This window comes from Crotalus tigris, unplaced genomic scaffold, assembly GCF_016545835.1.
Source record: "Crotalus tigris isolate CLP2741 ecotype Arizona unplaced genomic scaffold, ASM1654583v1 scf7180000024450.1299024, whole genome shotgun sequence".
Taxonomy (NCBI): Eukaryota; Metazoa; Chordata; class Lepidosauria; order Squamata; family Viperidae; genus Crotalus; species Crotalus tigris.
This window is the reverse complement of record NW_024100619.1, coordinates 415,365-431,923: the sequence shown is the minus strand read 5'-3', so window position 1 is coordinate 431,923 and position 16,559 is coordinate 415,365. Positions and strand designations below refer to the sequence as shown.

Here is a 16,559-nt window from a genome sequence, read left to right as displayed (position 1 = left end):
AATCCAAAAATTGATAATGAAGGGGCAGGTAGGAAGATTCGAAAGAACGACAGAAGAGAACGCAACACTAAAGAAACATCTGGAACCAAACTGACCAGCTGGGGCCGGTGACACGGTCTAGGAGCCGGGTGCAGATGTCAGCCAAATCTATTTAAATTATCCTTGTTAACTGGCTTTTTAGCCCTGACGATGTTGGGAGTTCCCAACGAAAGCTTGGCAGTTTTTAATAAAGTATTTTTCTTACTTAAATTCTCCTGGTGGTCGCACATTATTTATTTTATTTATAATTATGCCCGGGAGTCGTATTTTCACAGATATCATCAAATATATATATATATATATATATATATATATATATATATATATATATATATATATATATGTATGTATGTAGGTAGGTAGGTCTTTGGTTATTCGGGTTTTCTTTCGCGTCAAATTGGAAGTGTCTTGGCGACGTTTCGACGAAGTCTCATTCGTCATTTTCAGGCTGGTGTTTTTGGCTTCGTGCTTCTAGGAGCAATGTGTGATCGTAGCTGTTTCTTCCTTTTAACTGCCAGTAGGGGTATGAACTGATTGGATGAGAGCTTGGCTGTGTTCTGATTGGATGGAGGTGTGTTCCGATTGGTTAGGAGCTTGGCTGTGCTCTGATTGGATAGGGGGTTGGCTGTGCTCTGATTGGTTGGGGGAGTGTTCTGTTTGGGTGGGGGCTTTGTTGTGGTCAGGTTAGTCTGAGTTGCACGGGGATGTGAGGTGGTCCGCTGCATTGCTATTGTTTGGCTTTGCGTTCGTGGTCGTGCCTCATCTTCATGGTGGGTGTCAGTTTGCTTCATGTATGGATTGGAGGGGTTTAAAGTGGCTAATGATGCAGCTGTGGTCTGGCTTCTGGTTTGTGGTCATGCCTCATCATCGGTGTGGGTTTGGGTTTGCTTTTTGCGTGGACGTGTGGTGGTGACATCCTGTGTGGCTTTTGTGAGTGTGGGTCTGGTGTCATTCTTTGTATTAGGGACTCGTTTGTCAATAAGGGCGGGTTTCCAAATGGCTGGTAGGCGGGAGGTATCATCTTGTTTGTTCATGCTGTGTGGGCGTTTTTCTATCTCGATGGCTTCTCTGATTATTCTCTGATTATTCAGGGTTTGTTCTGTATAAATTATAAAATGCAACTCTTCTCTGTCCCTTATCACTATCATTTGGACCAGCAATGCTTCCTCTCTGACTAAAATTAACCAAGATGTCCTAAGAACACCAGGAAATTCATATATAGATAACTCTTGTGTAATGACAACTGGGACTGGCAACTTAAGCGAAGCGGTTGTTAAATGACACCATGACTATGCTTACGGTTTTACTTTAGCTTTTCTTTGCATTATAGACCTGCCAAACTTATAAATGCGAGGATTGGTCACAAAGCTACTTTTTATCATTGTTATAGCTGCAAACAGTCTCTAAACAAGGCAGTCACTATACAAGGACCACTGTAATATTGTTCATTTCATTCTGCACTCAATGATTCTGCAAGACCACTTGCCTCCAACTATACCTGCTTGGCCATGAGACCTGGCAGAAAGCTGTGTTTCACCCCCTTCTATGAAACAGTGCCACATAGTGGGATCCACAATAGTACTTTCTCTGTTACAACCATCTCCCTGTTTGTTGGCCTTGACCCTTTAGTGCCTCCATAAGGTGCTGGAAACCTGGCTTTGCCACCAGGCATTGGACCTGAACACAAGATGAGCTCATCCAGACGGAAAGACCCTGGACAAGATATACATTGGTTAGCCTGGGTGAATTCTGCTTCTTTTTAAATTATCTCATTGTTCTTTTTTTCTTGTTCTAGATGTTTACTGCATTATATTTTCTAGTTCCTTGTTTTTGTGCTCCTACCAACTGAAAGTCTTTAAGAATCCACTTTTTACAAAATTGGATGGCCCTGCCTACCTACACAAAAGCATACTAAATAGCAAGGTAAGCAGTTTTCTACTGCCATTATACCAAAGTCTGGGTTGACATGAACACAAGCTTCTGCCTTTCCAGGGTTTGAATAAAACTTTTAGACCACCCACCCACCCAACTGCTGCCAAATCTTACCTGTGAGGATGGAGACACTGTGGAAGCAACTATCCAGCTTGCCCAGAAGAATGGATAGGAAACTATCGGTTGCCAGCCCATTTACATCCCTCGTGCTCTGATCATAGACCACAACATCTTGGTGTTTCTCTGCCTCTACCTGCAAGTGTAGCATCAAAAGAAAATGTGTGAGAGGATGCAAATGGTATTCAAAACATGCAATTGGTACAGAGCTATCAAACACATATGAAAAATAATGACAATGTCTTCACTATCCCTCTCCAGACATATAACATTCCTATGATATCTCATTATCTAAAAACTAATCCAGAAGTTTAAAAATAGAATTATTTTAGTCTACTGATGACTCCCATAAAGGGGAACAGGAGGGAAAGAAAGACAAATTTTACTTCCCATCACAAAGGCAAAATGAAACTGGATGCCATGAAAAACAATAGCATTGTTTGTTTATTGTTGTCTTCTTACTGCAGGGAAAGAGTTATTTGTAGATTGTTTAAAAACAGAGGTACTAACTTAACTGGATTGATCTGGATATTATGTACCTTTGGCAAGGGCAGGGAGAATTGGTTACTTTTAGGTAGCAAATGTCTTGGGCCAGACCCATTACAGTAAGTGGTTAAACCATAATTATTCTAGCACTTATATAGAGCCTTGAATGCAAATTGAAATCTATGTAAAGAATCTATCTGTTGTGTTCCTTTATGGATGGATTCTTCATCCAGATTGTTAAATAGCTTTTTTCAGAGCAAAAGTAGAAACAAACCTTGCACATTCTAGATTGCAGGTCATTCCCCATATTAGAATATGCTATTCTTGGCCATCTGGCAGGGCATCAGTTACTTTCTCAATTATGTTACAGTATAGGATCTTTTTGGTATGCTATATACTCAAAATGCACAGCCCCCCCCCCAGGGGACTGGGAAAAAGAGGAGGAGGTTAGCAGATTTCTTTAAAACAAAATAACTGAGCCAGCCTCATGTGTGTACCTTGCACTGATGTCTACAGAAGAGCAGATAGGGGATTCACCAGCACTAAAATTGCACAAATATACCAGTGTTCTCCAAGTAGAGATAAAAGGGGATTCTTCATAATGTCAAGGCGCATGGCATATCCAGGCATTGAGATGAATAGTGTAGGCAGAGAGCAAGGCACAGGCAAAGGTTGTTGTGCCTAATGAAAGGTTAATACATTAAAGGCTGATGAAATCCTCATGGTGCCATGGCTCAGTGCATTCACTGAATAGGCTGATCAGCGGCATACGCCGTCCTTCCGAGCTGGTGGCCTTCTGCCCTCTGGAGCAAAGCACATCTAATATTCTGCTATCAGAGAAAGGCAGATGTGATGAAGCAAGGTTACAGAAAAGCAGAGCGAGAAAGAAGCCAACTGCAAATAAAGGAAGGGGAAAAAACCCAAGTAGCTCTTTCCAAATTGTTCCACGACTACAACAATACTGGGAGGAATTTAAAATCAAGATAATTTTCATCACGCAGAAATTTTCAGTGTGTTTATATCCAAAAAAGCGGTAGAGTCAACAATGATTGAATTATGCCCTCAACAATTTTGACTTGAAATTATTTGGAACCTTTATTTATAGTTGCACCCTGGAAACTCTAATGGGGCAGTTCTCTTTAATGATTCTAAAAGTGTACAAATCACCACCTGGGTTCTGATCTCACATGCTTCATCACCCCATCAAAAGAGGAAGGGACACCACCTGATTGCAGTGTCCACTCAGAGATTCGTACAAAAGTTAGGGAAGACAATCAGAAATATCATTTTAGCCATTTTCCTTACGCTGAAGTAGTTTTCACCTTACCCCTTTCCTGATACAGGACAACTGATCCTAGTGGCATTCTCTGCTTCCATGCAAAAGATTCTCAGGCTATAAGAATAGTTTACGCTACAATCTCATTTACCCAATGGCCATGGAGTTGCTAGGTTGCAAGCAGAAGAAAACATGTTTACCTTCAAAAACTCCAACAAGCAGAACTAGAGACAGCTGCAACTTCTTCCCTTCATCCTTCCCCCCCACCCTTTGCATCTGTACTACTAGTACAGTACCCAATATATAGAAATAGGGGGTAGGGGGGGAAGAATGGGGTATTTAGTGTGGAATTCACAATTAACATGAGTATGAATAGGATATATGATGGATTAATTATAGTCAGAGTTACAGCCTGCTGACTTACCGCTTCAGGTTTGAGGGGAAAGCTTATTCCATTAGTGTGCAGGTGCTGGCAACACATTCCTCTTAAGACACAGACATGTATTTCAGACAGTAAATCAGATGTGCCATCTTTACAGGATTAAATAGGCTAGTCTGCATAATGAAGCTTGATGAATGTATTGAAAATGAGCAGCAAAATAAAGCTGATATGGATATGTACTGTTTACAATGGCAAGTTCCTCTAATCAAGCTACTCACTAGAAAAGGAAATTTAGCACATAGCTACAGCATCCTAAATTGTGAAATAAATTAGCAATGGCACTAGGAGCATCTTCACAGAGTAAGAATATGATAATCCATTTGGAATAATTCTACTGGAACATATGTGACACAACCATTTCCAAGATGGCCTTTGAGTGCATTTTATTAACCAAGGAGTGGGGAACAGTATATTTTTCTACAATTCCAAGCGACAGACATTTGAAAAGGTCAATCAAGCCTGAACAAATTCAACAACTAAGATACCTTTCTCTGAACACTGAAGAACAGGCAAAACCCACTTGTAAATCCACACAAAAAAACAGATTCTATTTTATTGTTTTGAGTTCTCTGGACCTGTTTAAGTATGTGGAGTTGCCTGGCAACTTTCAACATATCCCTTCCGATTGATTCACGTCTGCCTGACAGCATGATACTTCAGGGATGCTAATTTAACTCTCAATTATGACTGTCAAAACAAACCACTATAAGAGAACTGCAGAAATAATTATCAGGCATGTCAGATTTCACTAAATATTTCCAGGGGAAAGAGGTGTTTGCTTTTACTTATAATGTCCAAAACTCAAGAGGAATCAAATCAAGAAGCAGAAGGATCAGAGGGCATTGTGACTGAAAGGAAGAGAACTGCTTCTAAAATAAAGAGGTTTTCTAGCTGTTTTGTCCTTGCCAAACAAGTATAATCATGCATGTATATACATAAAATCTTGCTATCAGTGCTGAAGGGATAAAATCAGAGTCCAAAAGAAGCAGAAAGCATTACTCTTATTTTATTTATTTCATTTATTTGATATGGCATTAGCACTCTCAGTCCGAAGTTACAGAACAAATACCCTTGTTGGAAAATGTTAACAACATGCAATATTGTCAATATCTGTAAATATCTCAGTCATCCAGGTCATAGTTGTCTCAAAGGCGTGTTTTTCTTCAAAAGGCAACTGGACTATTTTTTCCTTGAAGAAGAAAAGAACACTTTGCTTCTCATCCAAAATTTTCATTTTGAACTTGAGAATCTGAGCTTTTCATCACATTTAGGAACATGATTGTTTCATGTCTGTTTCCTGACATGCATGTTAAAACCAGTGGGAATCCTATGCAACAGAGCAGGAGTTACTATAGCATTTCAAGAGGGATTTATGCAAATGATCATTTGTCCGTTGTTTGTTGAAAAGTACACATTTGGCCATGTAACATTATAAAAACACACTCAAAGGGGCAAGAAATAATCCCTCAGTTCCTAGATTCCAGTATGATTGAGAAAAAAGGGTCACTGATGCACAGCCTACCCTGCTACTGCTACGGGTAAAAGAACAAGCTAACACGACAGGACTGCAAGCTATGGAGGAAATAGCAGCCTCGGAAGCAGAATTATCCTACAGTAGGAATTAAAGTTGCTTGCACATGGCAAGAGCTTTGTTTGGGGCATTATTGAAGAGTTGCCGAGCAACGGCAGATACATGCCACACATTATATCTTATTAAAGTTATAGGGTTTCAGGCAGCAGAAATGCCAGACAAGCTCTGGCAATGCAGAAGCAGCCTACACTGAATAAACACAGCCCTGCCTGGACAGAGTTCAGAAGGGCAAAGGATAGCAAGAGAGGGCGGGGATGAATTAAATATGTTTCAGCTCAATAGGATCTCTTTTCCTTTAACCAGAAATGGGAGAAATCACACCTGTTGTGAACACTTGATTAGGAGTTAACAGTAACCTAATGCACAAGATTTTGAGGTATTTATACACTTTCTTCCTATTATGCTTCTACTACTTCAAATCTTCCTTCGCTGGAGAATTCTTGGCAGTTCCTTCTTCTCACTGCAAGTCTCTTGATGCCTCTAGTTTTGCCATCCACCCCCTGCCTATCCTTCAATAGCTCCTCCCCATTTAAAGTACCTGACCCATACCTTTTCCCGAAAGGAAGAGGAATGTTTAACTGCCTCATTACTGCCTACAATTTCTGTGCTGCTGTTCTAGGACCACGGCTAATACAGGTAGTCCTCAACTTATGACAGCTCTCCCTGAGGTACTAAGGACTCAGTTCTGAAGATCCAATGTCCCCTGCAGTCAAGTGATTGCATGTCAGGTCCCGAATTTATGGCTGTTTGCAGTGTTCCATGGTCAGGTGACTGTGTTTCATCACGGGTTTGCCAAAACCTGGTATTTATTTCCACTGTTCAACAAAACCAGCCCCAAGAGAACCTCCAGTTTGCTTAATGATCACGGTGTCCTCTTAATAACCGTGGGCGTCGCTTTATGATGACAGAATTTGCTTAACGACCACTGCAGAAAAAGTCATAAAATTGGGTCGGTCATTGAGGGAAGTTAGCCCAGAGAAGGAAACATTAAAAGGGCAGAAAAATATATTTTTCCTCAAAAGGAAAACTAAACCTAAACTAAACTAAACCTGGCCCCAAATCTATCTCTCTGTCCCAAGCAAGAGCTAGCCCATACAAATGCAGATGTAAAACCATCAGAAAGTTGAAGCCAGAGCACTCAAGAAGACAAAGAGAAAATCTGCATGCTCCACTCAAACTCTAGGAGTCATTAGCCCCATCACCTGGGAAGCAGGATATGATAATAGGATTAAACCACAGATATCAAGGCCTAGAAAAACACTCAGAAATAGCCTCAAGGTTCATGCCAAACAAGGCTAGAGGGGGTATAAAAACCTATTGCCCATGTGCTCAACTCCTCTTTCCTCTCCTCTGCTCTTTCTTGCAAGGACCATCTTTCTGCTTCTTCAATAAACTGTAACCTTCTTCCCAAAGCAGTCGCCATGTTGCTTATTTATCCCCGGCTTGGATGAACTAGGATGAAGACTTACTTCTGACAGTCAGGTGGATGATCCAATTTACAACCTCTACGACTCATGATTGTGATGGGCAGGCTCTATTATGGTATAAGTCAAGGACTACCTGTACTGGCATAGCCCCCCCCCACTTCAACACAGAAGGTTCCAACTCCTTCTCTGCTTTTTGAAACAGCAGCAATTGGCATCCCAGAGAACAAGAGCAGAAAGTTAGAGTGAGCCTCTCTCTAAGTATACAGCGTCTTCGTTTTCCTGAAAGTAAATGCAAGGCTGTCCTAGCTACGTTCATCCTCTCCCTCCCACCTTTTTCATAGTATAAAAGGGCATTATCTATAGAAAATATAGCAGTTAAGTGTGGATATGTTTTAAGGGGCAGCTGTTGGAATAACTAGTTAAATTAGGATTACTAAATGTCTACCCTAAGGAAGCCCTTGGGCAGGTAAATTTCTGTATGGCTTCTATTAAAGGAATTACATTTCTCAAGAAAGGAAAGGAGGGGGTGGACTCTGTGCCATTAAAGCTGTGTCATCATTCCCCCCCCCTCCCTGCCACACCAACCAATTACATAACAAGCTGTGCTGGAGAAAACTACAGGTGACCTTAACCTTCCCTGGATCTATTTACCCTGAGCAAAAGCTTCCAAGAAGTACTCAGCAAAGGCAGATAACCAAATTCTTATAGTCCCTGTTTTGTGAAAATATAAGGCAAGGATCTTTCAGATAATGGAATATCATAGCCTCTACAAATCTTTTAAAGTGTTCTTTAAAAAAAAAAGGCTGTCCTTTAAAATGAACTTGCTTGGATTACAGAAAAGAGTTTGCACATCTAAGGGAACCAATGATGTCACTCATTCATGAAGTACAATCTCTTTCGGATTTTCCCCTCATATTCAAAAGCCTGTCCCCTCAAGCCAACTATATCACCCAAATCATCCAGGTTTCAATTTCCCCTTCAATTATAGTTTGAAGCTGGGGTAGAAACTAGTTTTATAAATTAGGCAGACACAAACTAATCATATTTTCTTCTTAAATACTTTCATTCGGCGCCAAAAATAAAAGTCAGTGAAATCTATAGGATTGCAATATCTATTCATCCTATGTCTCTGTACCTGGTTATAATAAAGAATTTAGCAAGAAACACACACTTGCTTAAGGTAAGTTATCCAAAAAGGCCAACACAGTGCTGGGCTGCATTAACAGAGGGATAGAATCAAGATCACGTGAAGTATTAATACCACTTTACAATGCCTGGGAAGGCCACACTTGGAATACTCCATCCAGTTTTGGTCACCACGATGTAAAAAAGATGTTGAGACTCTAGAAAGAGTACAGAGAAGAGCAACAAAGATGATTAGGAGACTGGAGGCTAAAGCATATAAGGAACGGCTGCTGGAATTGGGTATGTCTAGTTTAATGAAGAGAAGGACAAGGGGTGACATGATAGCAGTGTTCCAATATCTCAGGGGCTGCCACAAAGAAGAGGGAGTCAAGCTATTCTCCAAAGCGCCTGAAGGCAGGACAAGAAGCAACCAATGGAAACTAATCAAGGAGAGAAGCAACCTAGAACTAAGGAGAAACTTCCTGACAGTTAGAACAATTAACCAGTGGAACAGCCTGCCTCCAGAAGAGGTGAATGCTCCAACACTGGAAGTTTTTAAGAAGAAACTGGACAGCCATTTATCTGAAATGGTATAGGGTTTTCTGCCTGAGCAAAGGGTTGGACTAGATGACCTCCAAGGTCCCTTCCAACTTTATTACTACTACTACTACTATTACTACTACTACTATCTGCCCAAGCTTCTTCTGCATAGTCTCTTATTTCTTAGTGCCTAAAAATGTTTTACCCCCTTTTCCCTATGTAACAGTTCTTGTATTAAGGCTACCTTCCTTACTCTCTGCCCTCAGAGGGTTATGGCTCTGGGCATAATGAAGGAGATCCCTAAACAAGCCACTAGGAGGCCTGGGCCCCCTGTGAATTCTTTTCTTTTCTTTTTCTTTTTAAAAATGCTTGCCTTTTTTCCTCCTAGTAAAATCTGCCACAATTTGCAGAAAGACTATCTTCTCTTCTGGGAATATTTTCTTCTCCCTGGCTCCAATCAGGAAGGAAGATTAAGTGAAGAAGCAGCCAGAGCAAGGAGAAAGAATACCAGATTCAGAAAACTCCCTAAGTTAGTCCCATGCAAAGGTTTCAGTGTTGGCAACATTATAATGCCAATTCCAAAGTCAGAGAGAAGCAAGCATTTTATCAACTCAGCTTTCCTCATCAAACAGCCAAGAAGAGAAAAGGGGGAGAGGGGAGGAGAGAGAAGGGCTTTTCAATTAAAACAGAGGAAACCTCTGAGTTAGAAATTTGCAAATTAAAGAGCTACACCTTAATGTTTGCATTATGTAAAATATGTATGTCAGTTAATGTATAAGTAAGTAAATTAATCTCCCCTTTGGGCAGTTGACATCTAATAAAAGAAATAAAACATTTATTTATTTAGTTAGTTAGTTATTTAATTAGTATATGGCATTAGTACATGAAAGCCAGAAATCTACAGTGTTAATACAGAGTAGTAGTTTGGCTGCCTAAGACTGCTAGTTCATTCAGTTCATGCTTGCGTGTGCTATCCAGGTTGCACCACAGGGGGTAACTAGCTTCATGTACAAAGCAGCTAATGGTGTTTCGCAAGAGCAGGGGTGTCAAACTCAATTGCATTGCGGGCTGTATTGTGATGTATCGGGATTTGTTTTGCCTTTGCGGGGCAGGAGTGGCATGGCCTGTGCGCGCCGCATCTGGTCCATGGGCCAAGTGTTTGACATGCCTGCAAGAGAGTCAGTGTCATCCAGGGCTTTTTTCTCCTCTGGGTTTTGTCTCACATTCAGACTGGTCTGGCACCAGTTGGTTTCTTGCTTCCACTATTAGTCCCACCAGAGTGGTACCTATTTAGATATTGGCATTTGCATGCTTTCGAACTACTACATCGGAAGAAGCCGAGGTGAGTGACGGGAGCTCACTCCATCCTGTGGTGCTAAGGCTCAAACTGGTGGAATGCAGGAAGCTGACTTTCTCCGGCCGATAATCTCAGCCTCTTTAAGCTGCTGAGCCACTGCGCCTCTCAAATAATACGAAATAATATGAAACCCAGAAATAAAGACAGTACAAAACACTATCCAAAATACAAGCACCAGTTCCAATGAATCCCTGGACAAATTTGCTGAGGGAAAAAGTCTGGCAATTAACTGTAGTGATGGGGTCACTAGTAAAGATGGGGTCCAGCAAAGATAAGCAGCAAGGCATTCAAAAAATATGGGACTCTAGAAGTCTCTCTCTCTCTCTCTCTCTCTCTCTCTCTCTCTCTCTCTCTCTCTCTCTCTCTTCTCTTCTCTTCTCTTCTCTCTCTCTTCTCTCTTGTTTAATCAAGCAGTTAAGAGAGTGCCAGTTTTGTATAGTGGGTTAAGGCATCAGATTAGAAACTGGGAGACTGTGAGTTCTAGTCCTGCCTTAGTCGCAAAGTCATCTGGGTAGCTTTAGGTCAGTCATTCTCTCTCAGTTCTAGGTAGGAGGCAATAGCAAACCACTTCTGAAATCTTGCCAAGAAAACTGCAGGGGATTTCTAGGCAGCTGACAGAAGTAAAAACTGACTCCCCTCCCCGACCCCCCAAAAAAGCAGCCCTAAATGGAAAAACGTCTGTTACAGATTTTAAAGAATGAGCAGGTTGACTTGGGTAAACAATTTTCTTCAAGTTGCTTGGCTCCAAACAGTCTAAGAAATGCAAGCACTTCAAACAAGGCAGAGGAACACACTGGGAACCAATGCAACTATGTAGAATAGAGCCACAAAATCAGTCCATCATCAAAAGCTTTATTCTGCTTCAGTGAAATTTATGAGTCATCTTCAAAAGCAGCTCCATGAAGACTGTATTTAGCAGCGGAGCCTCTCCAGATATTCTGCATCTGGCATAAACTGGTAAAAAGGACTCTTGGCTATCACAATCATCAATGCCTGCCAAGGAAATGCAGACATAGTGCAGAGTCCAAACAGACTCTCAAGCTGCCCTTTTAGGCCTTCAGGAGGAATGAAAAGCTATTCAAAATTAGGGACAAACCTCCATCAAGAACACTTAGCCTCCTTATCTGTGAAATTTCAACCCTGGCTGAGATTAAATCTCCATTTATTTGTCTTCATCTACTCAGGTAAAAAAATAAAACAATCCAAAGGTTTGGGTTCCATGGTCTCTTCTAGACAGATAGACTGCAATGCCAAGTGGAATAGAATATCATCCGCAAACAGGTTACGCTTCAACCTCACCTTCTGAGTTACTTTCCCTAGCACTTTCATGCAATGACTGAAAAGCAGAAGCAGTTTTCCAGTCTCCTATAAGTCCCCAGTGAACACCTGCTCTAGAATGGTAACCATATGCAAAACCCATTTATACAAGCTTCTTCCCATTTCGCATTTTACAGAGCGTGCATAAATTTTTCTCCTCTCCCCTCTCCCTTTTCTTTAAGTGCCGTTCTCTCAAATCACGAGTCAGAAGGCGGGCTTGCTTCTTTCCGATCATTATCTACTATACTGCTCTAGAAATAATCTGAATCTGATGACTACTAAGTAACAATTTACTCAAAAGGGAGGACTTTTTTTTAGGAATTCTGGCAAGCTTTTCTTTCCCCTTACCAAGCTTCCAATTATGTCCACAGGAAACAATAAAGGAGGGTAGGGGCCTGTCAGGAAGAATAATGGGGTAGGACAATTGTGCCTATGATGTCACCCTTCCTGCCATCTGCTATTCAGCAACAGTTCCACTCACCTCTAACTCCTCCCCTGTTATAACTAGAAGGCTTCATGTAACAGCACAAGACTGAATTACTTTGCTAGTGCCCTTCACATGTCCTTTCTCCTTCCAAGAGAAGCTGAAGAAGCATCATTGGTGACAAAAGAAAAGCTCAACCCTTATTTTCAGTGTATTTGGGTTGTTTGCTAAATAGCCCCAACAATGAAGGGCAAGACCGATGGCTATACAATATAATGAAGTTGTGTAATAAGAGAGCTGCTGCCTTCCTGAATTTTGTAGAATCAGGAATCTCAGTGGAGTAACATGTCCCCATGAACGCTTTCAGATGGCACTGACCTTACCAAAGCCCTTCTATCAACATCATCCAAATGAAGCTATCTCTAAAGATAGTCATGCATCCCAGGGGACAATCTGTAGGAAGAATATTTTCATATGTATAGTTGAAGACATATTGCCTTCCGTGTGCAGCAAGATGCAAGTGTTGATGGGAATGGAACAGACAATGTCAAAGTCATGGTTGATGTGGAATCCAACACACACTGTTAATTTACTTCTATGCGATGCACAACTACAATTCAAGGTAATTAGAAGTCAAGGTAATTTAAAAGAGATAGAGCTCAACTTGAGCAAAATCTGGAGAGACCACCAGATTTTTTAATACCCAAGGCTCATGATTCCAACAAATATGCTTCTTGAACTATCTCATGAAGACTCTCCCCTCTCACCAGCATACAAAGAAATGACTCTGTAGCCACAAGTTTAAGAGGAGGATAAAAATTAATGAACAGACTTAATTACTCCTTTCGTACTTCAAACAAGATGTCCAACATAAAGAGAAGAGGAAGAAGAAGGCCTATTTATGCTCCATGGATACATGTCTTACGATATATATGAGAAGCATGATGCCTATGGGCATCCTGATTTTAATTCCGCCCTTGCCAATTATCTGCCCAAACCGACTTTATTTTTTATTCAGTCATTTTAACATTTATAAAAACAGAGACAGCTGACAAAGCAAAACAAGCCTCTCATACCATCTTAATTTGTAACAGGCAGACAATCTATGACCCGTATGCAATCTTCCCAACCCCCATTCTTGTTGCTTCCAGGAAAGATCGCGCCATTGAAATTCAGTAGCAAAATGAAATGCAGGCTCCATTTTATTAGTACTTATCTTGGACTGTAAAATTTAACAACACAGAACAATAAATCTATTAAAAAATAGAATTGGTAATATCTGGTCATAAAAACAATGCTTACCCTCTAATCTAGAAGAATTTGTCTGGATATAATTCTTCAAGATATTTTTATAAAATAAATGGGATGGGTGACCACAGCCTAGTTTTTTGCTCAGAAGTGTATCTACCTGTACAAAAGAAAGGGCCAGGTAGCTGAAGTCATAAAGAATGTCCTAGTAACTAGAGAGGATAACAAAGAGCAATACTCTGTTTTGCAACTTATCACATCTACCGCAAGATATATCATTCTGTGGGAATAATAACAACACCCTGAAAATTCCTAAAGTGCCTCCAATCCAAGATTCTGGAAAACCCTACCGTAAAGGTAAAATAGAATGCAGAAAGCAATACTTGGAAAAAAGTATTTTTTTTATTTTGTCCCCACAACTTATTTATTAAAGTAAAATAATACTATCTCTTGCAAAATACCAATACCATCAAATGTCATTGACAATCTGAGGATTAGTCAATCCTTAGCTTCCATGGTCCCTTGGCTTTCTCTACACTTGAGGATATCTAAAGAAAAGAGCATGGTCTATCTCTGAACTCCTTGTATGACTTAGAACACTGCACGCAAATCAACTTTTTCTCTTAAACAGCTGTACATAATCTTGGCTAGCAGCTGTATAGTAAGTGCTTTAAAAAGTAAATCTTTATACAGCATGCATTAACTCCTGTTCCTGGATCTCTTTTGGTTCACTGTCCTCAGATGGATCTTTTTTATTTTCTCATGAATATGTTACAATACATTTACTAACAGATAGACCATTAAGCTTACTAATCTTATTGATGCTGAGTAGACATGGATCTCTGTGTTTACGATTCTGGGTTTGAGGTTGCCCACAGGATTCTTTCTCTTCCTTAAAAGAGATCAGAGGCAGAACTGATTGCAGGCTTTCTTGTTTGCTTGTAATTATCTAAATAAGCTAATCATTCAGCGATTCGTAACTTTTCCTTTGTATGTATCTTCACATTAGGACTGAAAACTATTAGGAATCATCGTAGGTAACATCCAAAATGTAAATAGCCAAAATCTTGAGAAATCATCTTTCAAAACAAATTGAAAATACTGCGAGAGTTAGCAATTTCCTAACATTTGGGGCATCTTTGAAATTATTTTTATTTTGACTGCTGCATCAGAAGTGATTTCTAATACCTGTAGAGACCACAGATTGGGAAGCACTATATAAATAGAGCACAGAGTCATGCTGTGACTGACCTGCAATACCGATCATCTTCAAAATATGTGGGATGGAGTGATAAAATTAGAGAATCCAGAAATGAACTCATTGCAGAAATATTTTATTGCTCATATTTAACTTTTCAAGAGAGATGATGAGATACATGGATTTGAATGTCTGGGGTTCAAATCTCAAAATTGCAATAGTCTCTGAATTAGAGAACCTAATTTATTTTTGCAGATAAATTATGCCATTGGGCCCTATCTAACACAATGAAATTCAATAATGAGAAAAGTAAGATTCTACATTTAGGCAAGAAAAAACAAATGCACAGGTACAGAATAGGTGGTACCTTGCTCAATAGTAGTAACTGTGAGAGGGACCTCGGAGTCCTAGTGGACAATCACTTAAATATAAGCCAGCAGTGTGCTACAGCTGCCAAAAAGACCAATGCAGTGCTAGGCTGCATTAACAGAAGGATAGAATCAAGATCACGTGAAGTGTTACTACCACTTTATAACGCCTTGGTAAGGCCACACTTGGAATTCTGCAACCAGTTTTGGTCACCACGATGTAAAAAAGATGCTGAGACTCTAAAAAGAGTGCAGAGAGCAATGAAGATGATTAGGGCACTGGAGGCTAAAACATATGAAGACCGGTTGCAGGAATTGGGTTTGTCTAATTTAATGTAAAGAAGGACTAGGAGTGACATGATAGCAATGTTCCAATATCTAAGGGGCTGTCACAAAGAAGGGGGGAGGTCTCAATCTATTTTGTCATAAATTTCTAATCACTTCAACAGAATATCCAATAACCTGATTGTTGGTCTCTTCATAGGAAGCAATGAACAGTTTTCACCTTAAAAAAGGTAATATGAAACCTGAGGGTAGATGGAGGTGGGAGTGGGGAGAGAAATAAAAAGGAATAAATAAATAAATCTCCTGGTTTAGCATCTTCTTCATAAATCTGATTTTTTCAATCTTGCCTGCTAATATCTACAGAGATATAAGGGGAATCTCAGAAAGCAAGTATGGAAATTAGCAATAGGAATAAATATTAAGTTCTTTTATCATTTGAAAGAAATAGGCACTGTAAACTTGGAAGGACACCCATTTTCTATCAATTGTGCAATATTTTGAAGAACCTGCTGGGAGACTATTTAGAAATATATTTGCTTGTATGCTTAATTCCCTATTCAACTGGCTTGAGTGTTTATTATTTAACTGCACAACATGATATTCATATTCATATTCATTATCTTTAGAGATTTGTATGGGTTTTTTCTTGTTTTACTCCGTTTTGTGTAGGGTAGAATTTTAAAATGTACAAAACAGGAGTATCAATTAAATGATTAAAAAGCCATATGGGGCTCAAAAGCAGCTGGAAGTTAAAATGAAAAGACATGGTAGAACAAAAAAAAAAAAAAAACATCCTAAGAGAAAAGGGATCATTAAGATTCCTTTTTGGCACAAGTATCACCAACTGGGTCTCAGCATGTGGCAGAACAGACCATCTTTACCTGGATCCAGAAGTTAAGCAGCTTTGGACCTGATTAATAGATAGGAGAGATATTGGGCTTTAGGCTCAGCTTGAAGTCACAAAAGAAAATCCCAATAGAAAACCTGAAAGCCAGTTTGTATAGTGGTGAAAACACCAGGCCAGAAACGAAGAGCCCATGAGTTTGTCCACCTTAGGTACAAAGAGAAGTAAATTGCATCTTGGGCAAGTCACTCTCTCTCAGCCCTACAAAGCAGAATAGCAAACCACTCTCAAAATCTTGCAAAGAAAACGTCAAGGAATTGTCCAGGCAGTTGCCAAAAAAAAAAAAAAAAAGTTACACTCCCCCTAAAAAAAGTTACAGTGCTGCCAAGAATGTTACTGGGATGTGTGTACGCAGTGATCCAGACTTAAGTTTGACTTGAAGGAGAATCTATTAATATCTGACATGCATAACTAGCAAGATTGTGAGCCCAGATATGTACATCATTTCCCATAGAAGAGAATATATGTAGCTCAGAATTGAAC

General features: G+C 39.9%; 1 protein-coding gene across 3 annotated transcripts in view; it reads right to left on the bottom strand.

The window, feature by feature from the left end:
- The window catches only part of DUSP8 (dual specificity phosphatase 8), a 105,740-nt gene that overhangs the window by 58,957 nt on the left and 30,224 nt on the right, over window positions 1–16,559 (bottom strand). For all 3 annotated transcript variants that reach the window (XM_039332134.1, XM_039332136.1, XM_039332135.1), the window contains exon 3: window positions 2,086–2,224. In XM_039332134.1, coding sequence (XP_039188068.1) covers window positions 2,086–2,224 — 139 coding nt within the window. The remainder of the gene's footprint in view (window positions 1–2,085; window positions 2,225–16,559) is intronic.